This window comes from Convolutriloba macropyga, chromosome 3, assembly GCF_964194025.1.
Source record: "Convolutriloba macropyga chromosome 3, txConMacr16.3, whole genome shotgun sequence".
NCBI classification, from domain to species: domain Eukaryota; kingdom Metazoa; phylum Xenacoelomorpha; order Acoela; family Convolutidae; genus Convolutriloba; species Convolutriloba macropyga.
The window spans coordinates 70864392-70886836 of NC_134470.1; the positions used below are offsets into that span (position 1 = coordinate 70864392).

The 22445-nt window shown below is 35.8% G+C and overlaps 2 protein-coding genes across 3 annotated transcripts in view; one reads left to right on the plus strand and one right to left on the minus strand.

Annotated features, from left to right (window-relative positions):
* The first annotated feature begins 1536 nt into the window (after positions 1 to 1536).
* On the plus strand, positions 1537 to 6335 carry LOC142336719 (uncharacterized). The gene is made up of 3 exons (XM_075385631.1): positions 1537 to 2923; positions 3176 to 5122; positions 5677 to 6335. Exons 1-3 carry the CDS (start codon positions 1537 to 1539, stop codon positions 6333 to 6335), a joined length of 3993 nt encoding a protein of 1330 aa, XP_075241746.1.
* A 9878-nt stretch (positions 6336 to 16213) lies between these two features.
* LOC142336420 (protocadherin-11 X-linked-like) overlaps positions 16214 to 22445 on the minus strand; it is a 30632-nt gene continuing 24400 nt past the window's right edge. For both annotated transcript variants that reach the window (XM_075385250.1, XM_075385249.1), the window contains one exon: positions 16214 to 17349. In XM_075385250.1, coding sequence (XP_075241365.1) covers positions 16568 to 17349 — 782 coding nt within the window. In that variant the 3' untranslated portion in view covers positions 16214 to 16567. The remainder of the gene's footprint in view (positions 17350 to 22445) is intronic.

Here is a 22445-nt window from a genome sequence, read left to right on the forward strand (position 1 = left end):
CCCTCTCGCCCAAGCAGCCGACGACTGGATTCAGAACGATCAACACCAACCCGTAATGTTATCACTGAAGAAACATTTGTCGAGCAAGCAGCCAGTTCACAACCGAACGACACAACAGTCTTCATTAATCCACCGCCCATTCCTCCAAGACCAGTCAAGCCTTCAATGTTCCTGAACAACCAGCAAATCCAGGATCCTCTTATTAGCCATTTGATAAATCAACAACAAAATTTCCATCAACAGAACAGAAACCAGTTTGTTGACTCCAACTCAACACATCATGCTAGTCATTATTATCCAATGACATCAAACACCCAAGAAAAACCCAATGCTAGTCAGCAGCAAGAAACCTTAATTTTGCCGCCCCTCAACATGTCAGACTTGGATCACCAGTTGAACCAAGAACCCAATTTTCTAACGGCAAAGGATTTAGAATTCAATGGTTCTCAATCCAAACAAAAGCAGTTTGTTAACCGTTTCAGTTTATCTCTGACCCCTGAAAGTCAGAGAGGCTTCCGAAACGTCAACGTACCTTGTCCAAACCTTCAAGATGAATGTGGAAACCCATTCCTTGGCAAAGCAATTAGTGGCAAACCTCTTAATCATGGACCTGAATACGTGACAATAGATCATAACCCTCACTCATCTAAACAAAACTACGTTCAGCCTATGCATTATTGTTTCACAAACAATCTAAAACCAACAACAACTGCAAACGTAGTTTCGGATGTCCAGAGCTATTGTTTTTCAAAAGGTCAAGATGTTCAACTCAAACCTCAAAAGCCTGAAAACAGTTTTGTGCAACGTGTCAGTTCTTTCAACATCGGTCCCAATGATCCTGTAAAAAACACAACCTTGACAAACAGCTTCCCAATTCAGGGTTTACCAGTTCAAAGGCCTCCTGTTTACCCATCCACTACCCCAGCGCAAGCAAACATCCAGTCAGTGCAGAGCGATCTACAACTTCTTACAACGCATTCCACAACCTCTCAAGAAGCGAACAAACCAGTCCATAGCTTCAATCCGGCTACTCAAACCAGTATGGTGGACATTGGTCAGAACAACGCAAACGCTTATTTATCATAGCCTTTACCGATCAAGAACATGGCAGCTGAACCCGCTGTAAATCAAAGTCATTCAAACGACGAAATTTCGCAGTTGCGGCCTCCCCCTCTACCTAATCTTTATCCAACTAACATCTTGCCAACTTCAAGCGTAAGGCAACATCAGGCTCCAGTGTTTGCTACAGCTGGACAATTTGTCCCCTCAATGACCAATAGTGAACTTCAGCCAACATCTGTCGACCTAAAATGCTCGATCAAATTGCCGCCATTAAAATTGCAAAATTTTAATGGTAACCCCATGCACTATCACGAGTGGATAAATAATTTTTTCTCAATGGTTCACAATAACATTTCAATTACTGACACTCACAGAATAACCTACCTACAGAATTCAGTGTCGGGTAAGGCAAAGGATCTGATACATGCTTACTCTTGTGATCCATCCTATTATAATACAGCCCTCAACGAGATAATGAGCCGCTTTTGCGACCCTTCAGCTGTTGTCAACGCTTTTATCAACCAATTAGAGAGCTGGAAATGTAACAGTTCTTACAACAAGCAATCCTTCATAACATTCTCTTCATTTCTAAGGAGACTTGTCCAGGCTTTTCAGAACCTAGGTTTTCAAGCCGACCTTCAATCGTCTACATTATTGAGGAAAGCGAAGGAAAAAATTCCCCACAACTTGCTTCTTAAATGGACTGAATACACCCTGACAGAGAATGTTACAACAACTACCCTTGTTGAGTTTCAAAAATGGCTTGATGTTCAAGCAAGGGTTTATGACAAAGTAAACCAGGAAAATAGAACCAGTACCTTCACTCACAACAAAAACGGTAATTATCCTGCTGTGACAGCACAACAATCGGTTCAAGAACAGTTTAAGCAAACAACTGCAAGACAGTCTCAAAGGAACGATTTAGATCAAGGAAAGGTTAATCACAACGGCTCGAAAAATGAGCAACAGTTTGCAAACAATCACACGAATTGTGTTCAATGTCACAAACCGCATTTTGTTGCAACTTGTTCAGACTACCATAAATTGTCCCCTGAAGGTCGATTTCAAACTATCCAGAAAAATAGCTTGTGTACAAACTGTTTAAGTAATCAACATCGCAGAGACACTTGTCCCTCCTCGAAGCGTTGTCAAGTGTGTAATGGTTTTCACCATACAACACTACATAATCCAGCTAAACAATTCAGCAGAACACATGCCGCTTTTACTACCAGCAACGTCCAACAGCAAACTAAATCCCCAGGTCAACAAAATTGGTCATCGAAAGACGACAACAACTCACAAACGCAAAAAAGTAGTGAAGCAACTCAGAATAAAACAACAAAATTCAAACCCAAAGGCAATCTCAGGTACGGAAAAAATTTTGGAAATAATGATAATCAACAGTCATCAAAACGTGCGAATTTGAATGGACCTTCTACCAGCCAAAATTTCAATGTCAACCAAATATCCAGTACACCGAAAGATTGGTTTGAGCAGTTACAGCTGCTGCCAGTAGCCTTTATCAAAGAAGATATAGTATTCGACACGTATGCTCTCATTGACCCCGGCAGTCAGTTTACGTTTTTATTAGATGCTGTTTCTGACTATCTGGAACTCCCACGCGAATATCAATCTTCAACTACTGTTCAATATCTAAGCGTTGATTACGAAATGCCCCTATCAAAAATAAAGCAACAAATAACAGTTTGCCCTTTCAATCAGTTTGATGAAAAGTTCCAAATATCCAGAGCCTACAGCACCCCTACATTAAACGTTAATGCAGCCAATGTCACTGAGCTAAACTATGTTTGCGATGCTTTCAATGAACTTCGACACATATATTTCCCAGACATTGCCGAAGGTAAGATTGGAGCACTCCTTGGTGTCAATGCTTTTGCCTTTACGCATCCTACTGAAGTAATTCAAGGCACCGAAATCCGCCCCTTTGGAGTAAAGACAAAGCTTGGATGGACACTTGCAGGAGAGTACCTGAACACACTAGGAAGCCGCTCTTCAAAATCTTCTAACAAATCGAAACTATTTGTATACCATGTCTGTCGGAAAAGTCCAGAACAAACCTTGGACAATTTGATACAAGAATTTTGATCAATAGAGAACGATGGTACCAGAAAAGAAGATAATACTATCACTGAAGATGAAAAGTCTGCAATTCAAATACTTGAGAGTACTATCAACCACACAGGCGAAAGGTATGAAATTGGTCTTCCATGGAAAGTACCTGCCAATCTTCAAAATAACTATTTTTCTGCCCTCAATCAGCTAAACAGTTTGAACAAACGACTTAATAATGATCCAAAACTAAATGATATGTACCAAGAGACTCTTGTCACAGATCTCGAGAAAAATTACGTCAAGCCGGTGGAAATGACAGACCCACTCCCTGAGAAAATATGGTACTTGCCGCATCACCCTGTTCAAAACGCAAACAAACCAAACAAAGTGCGTCGTGTCGCCAATGCAGCGTCAAAATTCAAAGGCGAGTCACTAAATTCCAATCTTCTAACAGGACCAGACCTCTTAAACAGTCTAATAGGAATTTTGGTCAGATTTCGTGAAAAACCTATTGCTATTTTGGCACACATTGAAGGAATGTTCATGCAAATCGGCATCCGAAATGAAGATCAATCTGCACTACGTTTTCTATGGTCTATTGACAATTATGTGCGACAGTTTCAATTTACCAGATTGATTTTCGGTGCAACTTGCTCACAATCTTGTGCAATTTTTGTCTTAAACAGATGCGCAGAGGACAACGTCGAGACATATCCAAAAGCACAGAGCGCTATAAAGTCTTATTTTTATATGGATGATTACATCCAGTCCTTCGACTCTCCTGAAAATGCCAACGCGACTGCATTTGAAGTAAAGAACTGCCTGCGAGCCGGTGGTTTCCGCCTCACAAAATTCCTGTCAAATCATCAACAGGCTCTTCAGTGTATTACTCCAGAAGACCTCGAGGAGCCCAAGAGTGAAACAAGAGTCCTCGGACAAAAATGGAACCTTGAAAAAGATACATTTTTCATGAAATCCCTAGGAGAATTCCCTAAAGAAGCTGAACAATACAGTCAACGGAAACTTTTCAGTCTGGTGTCATCGATTTTTGACCCAATTGGGTTTCTTGGTCCAATGACAATAAAGTTCAAAATTCTTCTTCAGCAGCTTTGGAAGTTAGGTAGAAAATGGGACGAGCCACTCCCAATTGAACTTCTACATCCCTTACAAAAGCTCCTTAACAGTTATCACTCTATGCCTCAACTTGAAATTCCACGACAGATGACAACACAGAATCTACTGGAGAAAGAGAACCAGTTGCATTTTTTTGTTGATGCATCGATTGTTGCAACGTGTGCTGTTGTCTACCTCAGGAGCTTGAATAAGACCAGCAACGAAGTACAAACTGCATTCGTTATCGGGAAATGCAAAGTAGCGCCCGTAAAACAGTTGAGCGTTCCAAAGTTGGAACTAGAGGCATCTGTCACAGGTGTTCGACTCCTGAATTTTGTTAGACATGAACTCTCTGTTGAAATCAGCAATGTTTTTTATTGGACGGATAGTCAAGTTGTCCTTGACTGGATTGGTTCTTCCAAGAAGCAACCAGTTTTTGTTGCTAATCGCATTGCAGATCATGGTACTCGTGGTTTAGAACCCAAGGAAATTGAAGCAAAATGGTTTAAGCCACCAGATTTTCTCTCCACAAATGATGTCTTTTGTAGATCTACAAAGCAAATGCAAATTTGTGCTGCAACAACACGATCCGCCTTAAGAACCAAGAAACCAGTACTCGACCCTAAACAGTTTTCAACATGGACAAAGATTTTGCTAACGATAGCTACTGTTTTCAATCTGATCTACAGAGCGAAAAAACAGCGTGACAACCACCATCAATACACTGTTGACGACATTGAATTATCAAAATCTTTCTTGATACAAATGTCGCAAGTCAATAGCTTCCCAACCGTCATCGAGTTGCTAAAAAGTAGCCGTAAACTGGACCCGAAATTCAAACACAGGTCGTTAAACCCAGTGCTTGATAAGAACGGTATATTACGCGTCTGTGGAAGGCTAATTTTTGCTCCCAGTGAACTCGAGTTGGCCAAGCGGCCAATACTACTTCATGCAAAAGATCACATTTGTCGTTTATACCTCGAACATGCCCATCGCATCTGTGTGCATCAGGGAACAGAAGCCACTAAGGCTTTTGTACAGCAAAGGTACTACGTAATTGGTCTCCGCAGAACACTGCAGAGCATTAGATACAAATGCTTCCTTTGTCGACGTTTTTAACCGCAACGCATTGAGACTTTTATGGCACCGCTACCTGATTGCCGCTTCCCGACTGAAAACAAACAATTTACATTTGCCAACTGCGGATTAGACTTTTTCGGCCCATTTTACATTGAGGAAGAAAAAGATAAGCTTCAGAAACACTACGGCCTCATCTTTACTTGTCTGGTAACGCGAGCTGTTCACTTGGAAACCTGTCCAGATTTGAATACAGACACTTTTCTGAACGCCTACCGCCGCTTCACTTCGCGAAGATGTCAGCCCGCTGATTTGTACAGTGACAACGGTAAGACTTTTGTTGGTCCAAAGAAGAACTCAAAAGGTGTCTGAATGACCTCGACAAGGACAAAATTCACAAAGCACTCGCAGCACAGAACACCAAGTGGCACTTCAACCCACCTTATGGCCCTCATTTTGGCGGCGCTTGGGAGCGGCTGATCCAGAGTGTCAAGCGGACGCTCTTGATCATTCTAGGGTCAAGAAAGTTTACTTTTGACGTTTTCCACACAATCATGGTTGAAGCAGAAGCTATGATGAACTCCAGACCACTTACAAACGTGTCGGACGCCATGGAAAACGAAGAACCATTGACGCCAAACCATTTTCTAATTCAGCGTCCTTGCAACTCTCTTCCCCCTGGTATCTTCCCGTCAACCAAGCCAGCTAACATGAAGTCTTGGAAGAATGTTCAACAATTCCTCAACCACATCTGGAGGAGACTGGTCCGGGAATACCTACCGACCTTGATAAAGCGACCAAAATGGACCGAAAACGACGGGAATTCACTCAAAGTCAACGATGTGGTGTGGGTCCTGAAAGACTTCACCCCACGTGGTATTTGGCCTCTGGGAAGAGTAGAAGAAGTGTTCCCTGGACGAGATGGTAACAACAGAGTAGTTAAAGTGAAAACGGCTTACGGCACCTTCGTCCGCCCCGTGTCCGGTCTCGCCCGTGTTTTCGCTGATTAGCTTTTTGTTAATATTTTTTGCGCTCCGGTTTTAGGCAAATGGGTTTGCATATAGTTTTATTCAAATTAATTTGGGTTTATGGATTCTAACTGGAATTGCAAACAATATTTTATTTGGTGGATTTATTCGTGGTTTACCCTCTTATACCTGTTGCCCCCGTGGAGCATGTTGCGGATGCAACTTCAAGAGGGCTAAATACGGAAGTTAAGATGATTTGCCGCAAAAAACTTGACTTTATGTCCCACATTGCTAACTGTCAGTTACCAAAAAACATGGAAACAAAACATCTGAATTTGACCTTTTCAATGCTAGAAATATGTTTTCACTACACTAGGCATAAATTTGAGTGAGTAACTCATGACGTTTGAAAGATTTACCTACCGGATAAAGAGATAATGAGATAATGATGAATTACAAAAGAAATTTAACCTAAATGATAATGACTGGGAGTTAATCATACATATTATTTTTGGCACAGAACAAACAGATAAACACAGATCGAGGAAATCAATACAGCAAGAGCAAATCAACAGGAAAAAAACGATTGAAAGAAAAGAAACACCAACTAACCAAATTTGTTAAGAAACTCGGTGAACAGTCTTTCTTACGAATTAACATTAAACTAAGCTTCCGAAATTTAATTTATTTTTCGTCAGCCTTCCGTATACCTTTCAATCGTTCCCAACCCCAACTCACCGGGGGGTAAATCTTATCTTATCTTGCATGTCTAGCATGAACTTTAGTGAGCCATACACGGTGTATGAAACGTATGCTGAAATGGCACACGAAAGAGTGTGGTTATTTTGGGTTTGTTTTTGGATTTATCATGCTTTATTTACTGATTTCCATTTCGTATTCTCATGACAGAAGCAATGTCACTCCACGCAGCACTGATACATGTTTTAACATTTGGGTAGCTTTTGACAGAGCACTCTCGTCAACAAATAAAAACTATAGTCAGCCACTAAAGGAGACGTTTTTTTTTCAAAATCTGGGAACTGAAGCTTTCCTTTTTCAAATAAAAGGAGTTAAAATTCTGCCGGCAAAAGCTCATTTCAAGTGAAGCCTCATATAAGAAAAAGCACAAAAATAATATTTTGAAGCAAAATGAATGTGATCGAGAAATTTCAAAAGTTAAATGATGGATACTTACAAAAAAATAGAGCTTAAGATATGATAGTACACCATAACAACAGAATCGGATCATTGAAAAGCTGATCAACTACCACATAAAAAAACAACTTTTGATGCTTTTAAGCTACCTATAAAAATCATTTGTTTTTCGTAATGACCCATCTAAAATTAAGAACACAGCAAGAAGACAGTTAAAAAGCTCAATGAGGAAACGAATTACAAAATTTCAAGCAGCATGTCTTCAATTTTGACTCTGCAGACATAAATGAAGATCAAGTCAAACAGATCAGTTGATACAGTCAAACATTCTTAACCCACAAGAGTTAATTACATTCAGATCTTGATAACTCTTGCAAAACTTGAAACATCTTGCGAGAGATTTTGATAGGGAAAATTTTCTAGCAACACATTGTTAAAATCTTGCCAAGATATTATCAAGACATGTCACGAAAATTTCCAAGCGAAACTTGGTAAAACCTTGATCAATATTGGCACATAAAAACAAATTTTTAAGGAAGTAAGATATGGAAAAAAACATTTTCTGAATCAAATTTGCAGTTGAAAATGATCAACACTAGTCCTGTGATTTTTGTTAAGAATTGATGCAGGGTACTATGTACAGAGACCAAACACAAAGGACCAAAATTTGACTCCCATAAAATTTACTAAATTTTGGGAAGAAAGTTTAGTGGAACCTTGCCCCAAAAGAGGAAGAAGTTTATGCCTTGTGATTTTTGCAAATTTCAATGCAAATTTGATATAAATTGAAAATGTGTAACGTACCTGGCCTAAAATTGCAGATTGTTTCTCAAATTTGCTATATTATTTTTTTTAACTTCAATTAGTTGTGATGTTGACTTTTTTATAAAAATTTTGAAAATTTTTTCATGTGACCCTAGTGAGGGTGTCCTCCAGGCGGTGGTCTTGTATGAGGTGTGTAAAATGAACATACAGAGCTTGCATCTGTCTATAGATTTAATTTTACTGGGAAAAGTTGGCTAAATTGTTGTTAAATTATTTATTGGGAGCAGATTTTTCTGACATTTTTGACAATTCTTTGTAACGTTGCATATTTTGCAATGTCGAAGTAGTTTTTTTTGTTATCATCTCAAAATCTTGTTTCTTAATACCAATTGAAATATGTACAAGTTTGCACCTATCTTGATCTTATCATGTCATTTAACACAGTTAGATCTTGACAAGATTAGGCATGTTTTAGATTAACTATGGTTTTTGAAGGGCAAACCAATTCCTACTGGGTCATTTGGAGTAAATATATTGCTTTCCTATTTATGCTTCAAGATAAAAATACCTCTATCCTAAACAATAAACACATCTATTTTAGATTTGAACAAAAAATTATTATTCCCGCATTTATCAACTCGACTGTGCTATATCATCTGTTATTTAACTTATTTGCGCTTAGTTTTGGGCGTAAGAATATATTAAAAATCTAAACTAAGTTCTGATAACAAAAGTTTTGATAAGTTAATAAGTTGATTGCAATAAAAAAAATGTTGAATTGTTTACGAACAGTGGCAGCTTCAGTTGTAACTCATGTTCCCCACAAATGGAATACAGTTTTTGAAAAACAGTGAGGTGATTTTTGTAAAAATAAATTTTGTTGATTCAAGAGCATTCTGGGCCTCGCCACTTGGAATAGCATGGCGGATAAAAATCTTTCAGTTTGAATTGTCTATGGCCAAATTTAAAAAAAAACTGAAACCTTGATCAGATAATTGATTTAGCACTCAAGTTTATGGATAACTGGGGTCATCTAGCAAGATCTAGCAGGACTTTTGCCGAGAAACTGACACAAACTTTTTTCTCCATAAAAACTCTACAGTCATTAGATGTTACAAACGCAACCTTTTAGTTTTTGAGCAGAAAAATCATGAGATATAGACGTGAGTGTCTTAAAATATAAATAAACCAAAAATCCATTCTTTATCTGTGTTTTAGCAAAAAAAACTATTGTTCAGTCGGCTTTGCAGGTTTCCTTGAGAGCAATGCCAACAGAACGTTGCAAAAACTTTGAATTTTGTTAGTGTGTTTATCAGCGTTTAAACAAGGCAAATTTCGTTAATAACTCTTTGGGAAAAGTTTGCTATTTGAAATTTTTAAATTTTATTTGCACTTCTTATCATTGCTTTAAAATCATACCCTCAATTTGAAATTGAATATTGTTTTGTATTTGAATTTTGTCAGAGTTTTCAAAATAGTCGATAAAGGGGTTGAAAAGTTTTTAAAATAGCTTGATATAAAGAATAGACATATTTTTATTCTTTAGTTTTTAACCTTTCAAATAATAGCGAAAATCTTCAAAAGGCTGTTAGTCGTACTAGATACTCCAAGGTTAGCATTCCAACTGGAGCTGTTAAGCATTCGCTATAACTGTACCCTTCATGATAAAGTACAAATTTTGGAGCAACGTAGCAAAAAAACATAAACCGACTAATGTCAGACGAATTCCTCGTGAACGACAGGTGATGCAATCTAATTTAGGAACTGTTTTTCAGGAAGAAAAGCAGATTTCTCTAAGTTGGTAAGGCAATTGTCCAAGGGTGGGAAAGCTATGCAGGTTTCCTTTTGAGCAATGCCAACAGAACTTTGAAGAATCTTTGATTTCTGTAAAAGTGTTTATCAGCGTTTAAACAATGCACAGTTCGTTAATAATTCTTTGGTAAAAGTTTTCTATTCGAAATTTTTTGTCTTTTAATTTTATTTGCACTTCTTATCATTGCTTTATAATCATACCCTCACTTTGCAATTGAATATTGTTTTAAATTTGAACTTGGTCAGAGTTTTCAAAATAGTAGATAAAGGGGTTGGAAAAATTTATTAGAAAAGCGTGATATAAAAAAAGACATATTTTTATTCTCGGCTTTAATCTTTCAAAATATTGCGAAAATCTTGCCAGAGGCTGTTAGTCGTGCTAGATACTCCAAGGTTAACATTCCAATCCGAGCTGTTAAGCATTAGCTATAACTGTCCCCTTCATGATAAAGTGCAAGTTTTGAGCAACATAGCAAAAAAACATAAATCGACTAATATCGGACGAATTCCTCTCCAACGACAGGAGATGCTATATTATTTAGGAACTATTTTTAAGGAAGAAAAAAAGATTTCTCTGGGGTGGTAAACCAGTTATCCAAGGGTGGAATAGCTTTGGAGGTTTCCTTTCGAGCAATGCCAACAGAAATCATTGAACTCTAATAGTGTGTTTATCAGCGTTTAAACAATGCACAGTTCGTTATTAATTCTTTGGAAAGTTTGCTATTTAATATTTTTGTCTTTTAATTTTATTTGCACTTCTTATCATTGCTTTATAATCATACCCTCAATTTGAAATTGAATTTTGTTTTAAATTTGAACTTGGTAAGAGTTTACAAAATAGTCGATAAAACGGTTGAAAAACTTTTTAGAAAAGCTTGATTTTTAAAAAAACAGGTTTTTCTCTGGTTTTAATCTTTCAAAACATTGCGAAATTCTTGCAAAAGGCTGTTAATCATGTTGGATACTCCAGGGTTAACATTCCAACCCGAGCTGTTAAGCATTCGCTATAACTGTCCGCTTCATGATAAAGTACGAATTTCTGAGCAACGTAAAAAAAAACATAAACCGACTAATGTCAGACGAATTCCTCGTGAACGACAGGTGATGCAATCTAATTTAGGAACTGTTTTTCAGGAAGAAAAGCAGATTTCTCTAGGTTGGTAAGGCAATTGTCCAAGGGTGGGAAAGCTATGCAGGTTTCCTTTTGAGCAATGCCAACAGAACTTTGAAGAATCTTTGATTTCTGTAAAAGTGTTTATCAGCGTTTAAACAATGCACAGTTCGTTAATAATTCTTTGGTAAAAGTTTTCTATTCGAAATTTTTTGTCTTTTAATTTTATTTGCACTTCTTATCATTGCTTTATAATCATACCCTCACTTTGCAATTGAATATTGTTTTAAATTTGAACTTGGTCAGAGTTTTCAAAATAGTAGATAAAGGGGTTGGAAAAATTTATTAGAAAAGCGTGATATAAAAAAAGACATATTTTTATTCTCGGCTTTAATCTTTCAAAATATTGCGAAAATCTTGCCAGAGGCTGTTAGTCGTGCTAGATACTCCAAGGTTAACATTCCAATCCGAGCTGTTAAGCATTAGCTATAACTGTCCCCTTCATGATAAAGTGCAAGTTTTGAGCAACATAGCAAAAAAACATAAATCGACTAATATCGGACGAATTCCTCTCCAACGACAGGAGATGCTATATTATTTAGGAACTATTTTTAAGGAAGAAAAAAAGATTTCTCTGGGGTGGTAAACCAGTTATCCAAGGGTGGAATAGCTTTGGAGGTTTCCTTTCGAGCAATGCCAACAGAAATCATTGAACTCTAATAGTGTGTTTATCAGCGTTTAAACAATGCACAGTTCGTTATTAATTCTTTGGAAAGTTTGCTATTTGATATTTTTGTCTTTTAATTTTATTTGCACTTCTTATCATTGCTTTATAATCATACCCTCAATTTGAAATTGAATTTTGTTTTAAATTTGAACTTGGTAAGAGTTTACAAAATAGTCGATAAAAGGGTTGAAAAAGTTTTTAGAAAAGCTTGATTTTTAAAAAAAACAGGTTTTTCTCTGGTTTTAATCTTTCAAAACATTGCGAAATTCTTGCAAAAGGCTGTTAATCATGTTGGATACCCCAGGGTTAACATTCCAACCCGAGCTGTTAAGCATTCGCTATAACTGTCCGCTTCATGATAAAGTACGAATTTCTGAGCAACGTAGCAAAAAAACATAAACCGACTAATGTCAGACGAATTCCTCGTGAACGACAGGTGATGCAATCTAATTTAGGAACTGTTTTTCAGGAAGAAAAGCAGATTTCTCTAGGTTGGTAAGGCAATTGTCCAAGGGTGGGAAAGCTATGCAGGTTTCCTTTTGAGCAATGCCAACAGAACTTTGAAGAATCTTTGATTTCTGTAAAAGTGTTTATCAGCGTTTAAACAATGCACAGTTCGTTAATAATTCTTTGGTAAAAGTTTTCTATTCGAAATTTTTTGTCTTTTAATTTTATTTGCACTTCTTATCATTGCTTTATAATCATACCCTCACTTTGCAATTGAATATTGTTTTAAATTTGAACTTGGTCAGAGTTTTCAAAATAGTAGATAAAGGGGTTGGAAAAATTTATTAGAAAAGCGTGATATAAAAAAAGACATATTTTTATTCTCGGCTTTAATCTTTCAAAATATTGCGAAAATCTTGCCAGAGGCTGTTAGTCGTGCTAGATACTCCAAGGTTAACATTCCAATCCGAGCTGTTAAGCATTAGCTATAACTGTCCCCTTCATGATAAAGTGCAAGTTTTGAGCAACATAGCAAAAAAACATAGATCGACTAATATCGGACGAATTCCTCTCCAACGACAGGAGATGCTATATTATTTAGGAACTATTTTTAAGGAAGAAAAAAAGATTTCTCTGGGGTGGTAAACCAGTTATCCAAGGGTGGAATAGCTTTGGAGGTTTACTTTCGAGCAATGCCAACAGAAATCATTGAACTCTAATAGTGTGTTTATCAGCGTTTAAACAATGCACAGTTCGTTATTAATTCTTTGGAAAGTTTGCTATTTGATATTTTTGTCTTTTAATTTTATTTGCACTTCTTATCATTGCTTTATAATCATACCCTCAATTTGAAATTGAATTTTGTTTTAAATTTGAACTTGGTAAGAGTTTACAAAATAGTCGATAAAAGGGTTGAAAAACTTTTTAGAAAAGCTTGATTTTTAAAAAAACAGGTTTTTCTCTGGTTTTAATCTTTCAAAACATTGCGAAATTCTTGCAAAAGGCTGTTAATCATGTTGGATACTCCAGGGTTAACATTCCAACCCGAGCTGTTAAGCATTCGCTATAACTGTCCGCTTCATGATAAAGTACGAATTTCTGAGCAACGTAGCAAAAAAACATAAACCGACTAATGTCAGACGAATTCCTCGTGAACGACAGGTGATGCAATCTAATTTAGGAACTGTTTTTCAGGAAGAAAAGCAGATTTCTCTAGGTTGGTAAGGCAATTGTCCAAGGGTGGGAAAGCTATGCAGGTTTCCTTTTGAGCAATGCCAACAGAACTTTGAAGAATCTTTGATTTCTGTAAAAGTGTTTATCAGCGTTTAAACAATGCACAGTTCGTTAATAATTCTTTGGTAAAAGTTTTCTATTCGAAATTTTTTGTCTTTTAATTTTATTTGCACTTCTTATCATTGCTTTATAATCATACCCTCACTTTGCAATTGAATATTGTTTTAAATTTGAACTTGGTCAGAGTTTTCAAAATAGTAGATAAAGGGGTTGGAAAAATTTATTAGAAAAGCGTGATATAAAAAAAGACATATTTTTATTCTCGGCTTTAATCTTTCAAAATATTGCGAAAATCTTGCCAGAGGCTGTTAGTCGTGCTAGATACTCCAAGGTTAACATTCCAATCCGAGCTGTTAAGCATTAGCTATAACTGTCCCCTTCATGATAAAGTGCAAGTTTTGAGCAACATAGCAAAAAAACATAAATCGACTAATATCGGACGAATTCCTCTCCAACGACAGGAGATGCTATATTATTTAGGAACTATTTTTAAGGAAAAAAAAAGATTTCTCTGGGGTGGTAAACCAGTTATCCAAGGGTGGAATAGCTTTGGAGGTTTCCTTTCGAGCAATGCCAACAGAAATCATTGAACTCTAATAGTGTGTTTATCAGCGTTTAAACAATGCACAGTTCGTTATTAATTCTTTGGAAAGTTTGCTATTTGATATTTTTGTCTTTTAATTTTATTTGCACTTCTTATCATTGCTTTATAATCATACCCTCAATTTGAAATTGAATTTTGTTTTAAATTTGAACTTGGTAAGAGTTTACAAAATAGTCGATAAAAGGGTTGAAAAACTTTTTAGAAAAGCTTGATTTTTAAAAAAACAGGTTTTTCTCTGGTTTTAATCTTTCAAAACATTTCGAAATTCTTGCAAAAGGCTGTTAATCATGTTGGATACTCCAGGGTTAACATTCCAACCCGAGCTGTTAAGCATTCGCTATAACTGTCCGCTTCATGATAAAGTACGAATTTCTGAGCAACGTAGCAAAAAAACATAAACCGACTAATGTCAGACGAATTCCTCGTGAACGACAGGTGATGCAATCTAATTTAGGAACTGTTTTTCAGGAAGAAAAGCAGATTTCTCTAGGTTGGTAAGGCAATTGTCCAAGGGTGGGAAAGCTATGCAGGTTTCCTTTTGAGCAATGCCAACAGAACTTTGAAGAATCTTTGATTTCTGTAAAAGTGTTTATCAGCGTTTAAACAATGCACAGTTCGTTAATAATTCTTTGGTAAAAGTTTTCTATTCGAAATTTTTTGTCTTTTAATTTTATTTGCACTTCTTATCATTGCTTTATAATCATACCCTCACTTTGCAATTGAATATTGTTTTAAATTTGAACTTGGTCAGAGTTTTCAAAATAGTAGATAAAGGGGTTGGAAAAATTTGTTAGAAAAGCGTGATATAAAAAAAGACATATTTTTATTCTCGGCTTTAATCTTTCAAAATATTGCGAAAATCTTGCCAGAGGCTGTTAGTCGTGCTAGATACTCCAAGGTTAACATTCCAATCCGAGCTGTTAAGCATTAGCTATAACTGTCCCCTTCATGATAAAGTGCAAGTTTTGAGCAACATAGCAAAAAAACATAAATCGACTAATATCGGACGAATTCCTCTCCAACGACAGGAGATGCTATATTATTTAGGAACTATTTTTAAGGAAGAAAAAAAGATTTCTCTGGGGTGGTAAACCAGTTATCCAAGGGTGGAATAGCTTTGGAGGTTTCCTTTCGAGCAATGCCAACAGAAATCATTGAACTCTAATAGTGTGTTTATCAGCGTTTAAACAATGCACAGTTCGTTATTAATTCTTTGGAAAGTTTGCTATTTGATATTTTTGTCTTTTAATTTTATTTGCACTTCTTATCATTGCTTTATAATCATACCCTCAATTTGAAATTGAATTTTGTTTTAAATTTGAACTTGGTAAGAGTTTACAAAATAGTCGATAAAAGGGTTGAAAAACTTTTTAGAAAAGCTTGATTTTTAAAAAAACAGGTTTTTCTCTGGTTTTAATCTTTCAAAACATTGCGAAATTCTTGCAAAAGGCTGTTAATCATGTTGGATACTCCAGGGTTAACATTCCAACCCGAGCTGTTAAGCATTCGCTATAACTGTCCGCTTCATGATAAAGTACGAATTTCTGAGCAACGTAGCAAAAAAAACATAAATCGACTAATGTAGGACGAAATCCTCTCGAACGACAGGTGATGCAATCTAATTTAGGAACTGTTCTTCAGGAAGAAAAGCAGTTCTCTAGGTTTGAAAAGCAGTTGTCCACTCAGGGATTTGAACCACTGACCTCGCGAAGCTCAACTCACTCGGCTATCAATCCCTTGTAATTTCTTTGCGGCAATCGTTTTTATTTTAGCAGCAAGCTTTACTTCGGAATGAGAACAATAGAGATCACTCAAAAATGAAGAACAAAAGCGTGAAAAGACACTTGAGAAGTCAAAGAAGAAGCGAAGTTCTAGAAGAGAAGCGCGGAAACGTTCAAGCAAAAATGTGCATAAAAAAGACCAACACTTTTTCAATAATTGCTATGAACTTCGTTCAAGAGCAATTAAACAAATAATAGTTCAATCAACCGAATCAGCAAAATAAATTGTTTTGTAAAATTTTATTGAGAAAAACTGAATATTACCAAACGAACATACACATTCAAAAGTAGGTTGATATCTGCATTATGCAATCAGAAACACATCAAAATATACAATTTACTCTATTTAATTGGTCATCACTGTTAATTAGTTAATTAATTACATCTTATTTTTGAAAGTTTTACTTCTACTCTGAAACATCTAAGCATTATAGACACATGTAACGAATTTTTTCTTTCTATAACAGTGAACAAATTTTAAAAGTATGACAAAAGGTCACAAAAATTAACTGAAAATTTTGAAGGGATATTTTGATTTTGAACATTAATTGACACTTAATTGAGTTTGGTGTGTATTAATTATACAATGGCAGTTCTTCCGACAGTTGTAAGTTGATTAGCGTTTTCAGATCCCGACAGGTAGACAGTCGTATTTGGCAAGGATCCATGGCGCTGGAACGACTGTTGTTGTTGTTGTTGTTGTTGTTGTTGTTGTTGTTGTTGATTGTTGTTGCCTTGTTTTTCCAGACTACTATGATGGGCGTCTTGGCACAGGTCTGGAAGTGGCGCAGGTGTGTTATTGTTGACATTGTTGTTCACGTTCATTGATTGCAGATCTTCGTCAATTGTGTCCAGGTCCATTGAGTTCCTTTGTCGAGGGTTTGTTGAAGTGTTCGATGATTGACTGTTACTATGCGCGTGGCGGAATGAGTTATCACGCGGAAGATTCCATTTTTCATGTCCAGAGGACGGAGGTTGCAGGATTTGATTGGAAGGGTTGATCAGAATTCCACCACTTGATGTTGGACTACCTCCGTCGTTTCTGGGGTTGCCATCGGTTAACCCAGCGCGATTTGGGTTCCGAGGGGCAACTAGGGGAGAGTTTCGGGAGTCAGATCCGGAATCGTTGACGACGACAGCAGTGCTTGCTCGGTTCGAAGTCGTGACATTGCTCGGCCGCTGCATTCGCATAAAAGGTGCAGTGTTCGTTGTAGCCGTGTTGCCGTCATGATCAGTGTAAATGTTGAGTTGAGTTGACGTCGGTGGTTTCTGTGAGTCCAGAGATCTCGGGAGCCAGAAGTCGGGCTCTCGATGGTCGCCAAACTCGGCTACGGGAGGAGCATTTCGAGAAGTTTTGCGACCTGAAAAATAAAAAATCATTTGCTCTAATTTGTTTTACGATATTAAACTCATGCTACAGTTTTCAACTTCTCATATATAAATTCACAGCCCTCATAAAGTCAGCGAAATAACGTCAGCGACCTTTAGGAATCTAAAACCCCGCACGCCGAAATTGGCTTATGTTCCCAATCAAGACGGAACTAGGAAAACTTAAAAACTTAAGGTATTGTTATTTGTTTCAGTTTCAACAGGACCAGCCTTTTTCTTTTATTTGCAGATGCAAAGATCTCTCCTTTTTCCAGCTTACAGTACCGTTTATGTTTGTTACAGCAACAAAAAGTATGTTGTTCGAAAACAACAAAGACGAAATACCTTTGATTCAGACTCCTATTATATTATAATGCAAGGTTAACGTCGCCAAACTTTCCCTTTGAAATAGCCAAAGTTTTTAAAGAGACTTTTTGTGACATTGAGAAACGCAAACGCCATCATTTGTTTAAAGTCGTACATCAAACGTTGAAAAATTTTACCTTTATTCTTCGAAAACCCTAGAAATTAATATACTCAAGTCAAACAAAAACGTATAGACTTCTTTAGCTTGAATTACTCTCTTAAAAATCTATAACTTTTGTTTTGGTTAAACGCGCTGAATTTTTAAACGTCTCAAGCATTTCAGTGGACCGGAATTTAAAATTCATCCACTGTAATGAAAAACTGAATTCACTTCAGAATCTATAATGATGATTTATAATCACTTCCATTCAGTTTCATTTTTCCTCAAAAACGGAAAATTTTCCCCCAGAAAGCGTGGGAAAAATGAGCCTGGTGTAGGAAACATCAATCGTTAAGCATAGCACGTATATATGGCATACATCTATTATTAATGGTTAGACATTAAGAAACAAAACGTGTTTCGTTCCTTTGTTCACACTCTGAAAGCGTGATCAAGTTCTACAGCATGTGAAAGCTGATAAAAGAGCATAGAAATATGCTTGGATACCCTTTAGAGTTGATAGATACACTCTTACAAAAGCATACTTAGCTGTCGTTTTAAATCTATAATTCAATTTGTTTTCCCTCACTTTTATAGGTTCTTGTGGCACGATTTGGACATATATTATTAAATTGAGATTTATTCAACTTAACCGACATAACACACAACACAGAGCAGTGCCTGCTAAATTTGCTGACAGGAAAAAAGTGAAATATAGCTGAAGTTGTCAAGAAAAAGGATTTATGTCAATTACAAATTTACAATTCACCCAGCAGACCCACGACATACATTAGTCATGCCTCTTTGCTTTTCCGTAGAGATATCACCCATTCAACCCCCACCCCGCTCCCCCCTCACGGCCCTGCCCATAAAATGGAAGCCCGCTTTGGGACTATTTCTAATTGTCACTCATTCAGATTTGAGCTGCGACGTGGGGCTATTAAAAGTGGCGAAAATTGAGAAAATTGACTTAAGGAAACATATCCGCAAATTAAATTATAGTGGCCGGGAAATATTGAAAGCTGAGAAAAATTAGATGGGGTTAGTGCAAGCGACAAATGGAAGGAAGTGGGAGCTAACAATGGAAAAATTGGAGGGGAGGAGCATTGGCAATGGAAAAATGGGGGGGGATTAGGAATAGAAAAATTAGGGGGAGAGAATAATCGCAGCGGCCTTTTACACTTTTTGCGCAAATAAGTCACTATAAGTCACATTTACAAATTTATTACGCTATCAGAAAAAAAGCGTTGTGTATTCCTAATGGTGGTAGTATTTATTCATTTATTCAAAACTTTTTTGCTCGTATTGACGACCATTTTTATATTAACAAATACTCAAAAGCTGCACATAATAAGTAAACCAACCGTATTTAAAAATGCGCCTGCATATGTTATGTCTAAAAATGATGGAAAAAAGTAAAAGAAAAATTTAACGAGGAAAATTCTCTTTCAAATAATGGATTTTGAATATAATAAGGTCATAAGAAAGGATACGTAAGTTAATACTCGACTAACACGCGAAAGCTGATTAATGCATTGTGCTTTTTCCAAGGAGACTTTTTAAACCGCTTTAATTATTCAGCAGAAAGATTGGAAATTTCAGAGGGAGCCGCCATTGTTTGAAAGAGACCGACTGTGTGTATACTTTATAAACAGACGCGAAATGGATCCTAGCAGCGGTCCTTTATTCTGTCCTTGTACTAGTAATGGTTAAATTAGGGTGAGTCAGTACGGCTGCTGTTTCAAAAAGAACACTGACTATTAAACACTAAAACAACAAAAAGTGTATACCTTTTTTCTCCCTCATTAAATTTTGCATTATTACTCTCAAAAAATTACAAATTCCATTTTTTGGAAACCGATAAGAAACATTAAAACATTTAACCCGATCATATTTTAATGTTTATAATAAAGAGGAAAGAGTAAAAACAGTCAAAAGGGTCTACAAGGGGAAATTTAGAGCTTGGGTTCTATATTGAAGCCACTTCATGCCACCTCATGACGTAACAGTTCAAGAACGAAAAAAAATCTGATCAATATTGCTTGAACTACCTTTATAAGTTTAATGCGACCCAAAAATTGGTGAATACGAAAAATTTTCGTGGTTAAGTTGGCGTTTTTTTTAATTTTTAACTCAACAAGGAGGCTCGGTAATGTGCGATTGCACATAAGGTTCCGACGCGGCTCATCCACAATTTTGGCACAATTGTCTACCAAAGGAGGAACAGATAGAAAAACCAAAAAATTATTTTTGGGAATCCCAAAAAAAACCCAAAAAAACTTTTAAAAAAGCTGAAAAAGCCAGGTATTTTTCAAATAAGGTGTATGAATGAAAAGACAGCCTTCAAAGCAAATAACTCAGGGGAGTAAATAATGCACTAGACTGATGAGATATGCCAATATTAAGGAGGCAAGTTAAGATGAATAGCAAAATCAAACAACAACAATAAACATTAATTACATCAAAAAATTTATGTCCATTTTAAAAAACAAAACTTAATGACGAAGTCAACATACCGTCAGATATAACTGAAAATAAACAAAAGAACTTATAAATCACCAGAAAATATATGGAACCAGTCCATAAAAACGTTTGGTAACAATTAGGCCAAAAGAACAAAAAGAGTAAAGTTTAAAAATTTGCTTTTTTTAAAACAATTCACTTCAAAGTGAGGAAAACCATTAGAAATCAAGTGAAAAATCACAAAAGCTAACAATTGTCAATGCTTCTATAGAAAAGCATTAAGTCCTGTCCGTATTCAATTTTTTATGCGGCTAATATGAACAACAAAAAGACAACAATAAAAAATTCAGATAAAATTTGCCAGAAAACGCCGTCGAACCCGTAAAGCCATATTTTGGCCCTCGTGTGCCTGATTGTGCCTTCTTCGAACTCCAATAACGTAGTATGTAGCCTTTCGTTAATAAGATTTGGTAACAAACGGACAAAAAATAAAGTAATATTTTGATATTTTTCGAAAAAAAAAATTAATTCTAAAGTCATGAATTTCATTGATTACAAAAATAAATATTTAAATAGGTTTGTTAATTCGTCCAAAGAGAGCGTCTGAGGTCCGAAGTTATCCAGAATATGTCTTGAGTCTCCGCAAAGAACGTCGAATATGACAAAAATCAAATCAACTTACTTTTTTTGTAAAAAACCGATGTCGAAGCCAGAAAGGTCATAACGGTTTCTTTAGAAATATAATTGTGACACCAATTTTTTGAAACTTTCCCTTGACACCAAAAATGTCAAATTTGACCTGTAATAAACGAGATTGGGGTAACAAAAACAATAAAAAGAACAAAATTGCGAAGAAACAAAATTTTTTTGGAAAACAATTGTTTTCAAAGTCGTGAGAGCCGTAAGCTATCTATTATTATCAGACTATCGGCTCATCTAGTTTTCCAAGAAAAGTCCACAAAACTTGTCATTATACAGGAAACTTCATAAGACTTAAACGACAAAGTAAAAACGACAGTTAAAGACAAAATTTAAAAATTTAATTAATTTCTTCAAGAAATAAGTGCCCAAGCCGTGAAAACGATAATCTACATCTTTCGGGACTTTAATATGTTAGATTGTGCCTTATTTTGATTGCTAATATTGTGATATGAGAACTGTCAATAATGTGATAATGCTACAAAACTGAAAACTGGCAAATATCAAAAAAGAAATCTGAAATCTAGTAGTATCAAATTAAGAAAACAATAACTTAAGGCTTAAAACCGCAATAAATATAAAATTTTAATTCACTAGAAACAAAAAGCGTTCTTTCTTTGCTGACACTAAGCAAAAAACTGACTAAATTAAGAAAAAATAGAGTAAAATTTCATTAGGCCATTATTTATTTAAAAATCAATTATTTTTAGAAGTCAAAAGGACCCTAAGTTTTTAATTAAAAAACTAAATGCATTAGCTTGGAGCTTCATAAGAAGCCACTTGCATCAATCACTCAGCTTTGATTTGATATGTTCTGTTCTTTAATTAATATAAAGAAATGTCAATTTATTTAAAAAAAGACCGACTGATTACAATCCGAATCGTTTTTTATTGTAACGGTCCAAGAGTTAGCCCAGCTAATGCTTATTGCCCATTAGGAACACTTAACTTTTCGAATGTCAAATATACAGATAATTTGTTAGTTAAAAACACAAAATTAAATTCTGCGTTTTTGATAATCAGTGAGTAAAGTTAGCAAAAAACGGCAAAGTTCAAAATACAGAGCACTCTCAATAGAATTTGAAGTAAAAATAGCCCCTCTTCGAGTATACAAAGATTTTATTTGTGTAGTTTGGGGGTGTACATCCGTTAAATTTAACCAAAGTGGACTAAAGAAGCTTATTTCGTGGTGTTTTTTGATTAAAAAAAGAGCTGAGTTTTGAAATACTTAGCCCAAAATTTTGACAAAAAATGAAATCAAAATAATCAAAATACTCTTTTGTCTTTAAAAATAAAATCAACAACACTATTTTTAGAAATTTTAATAAATTTTAGCAAATTTCGCGGAAATTTAGGCAAAAATTGCGGAAAATTTAAAAAAAAACAACGGAATTAATTCTACTTTTCTCAGAAGTTTAGGCCTCAATAACTCGAACTGTTAAAAACAAAAAAAGAATTAAT

Bases quoted from the DNA above. Each gene is read 5' to 3' on its own strand.
- LOC142336719 (XM_075385631.1), top strand. From the start codon at position 1,537: ATGAGCCGCTTTTGCGACCCTTCAGCTGTTGTCAACGCTTTTATCAAC. The intron at 2,924-3,175 runs GTAAGATTGGAG...TTTGATCAATAG, and splicing joins TTTCCCAGACATTGCCGAAG to AGAACGATGGTACCAGAAAA. The intron at 5,123-5,676 runs GTATATTACGCG...GTTGGTCCAAAG, and splicing joins CCCAGTGCTTGATAAGAACG to AAGAACTCAAAAGGTGTCTG.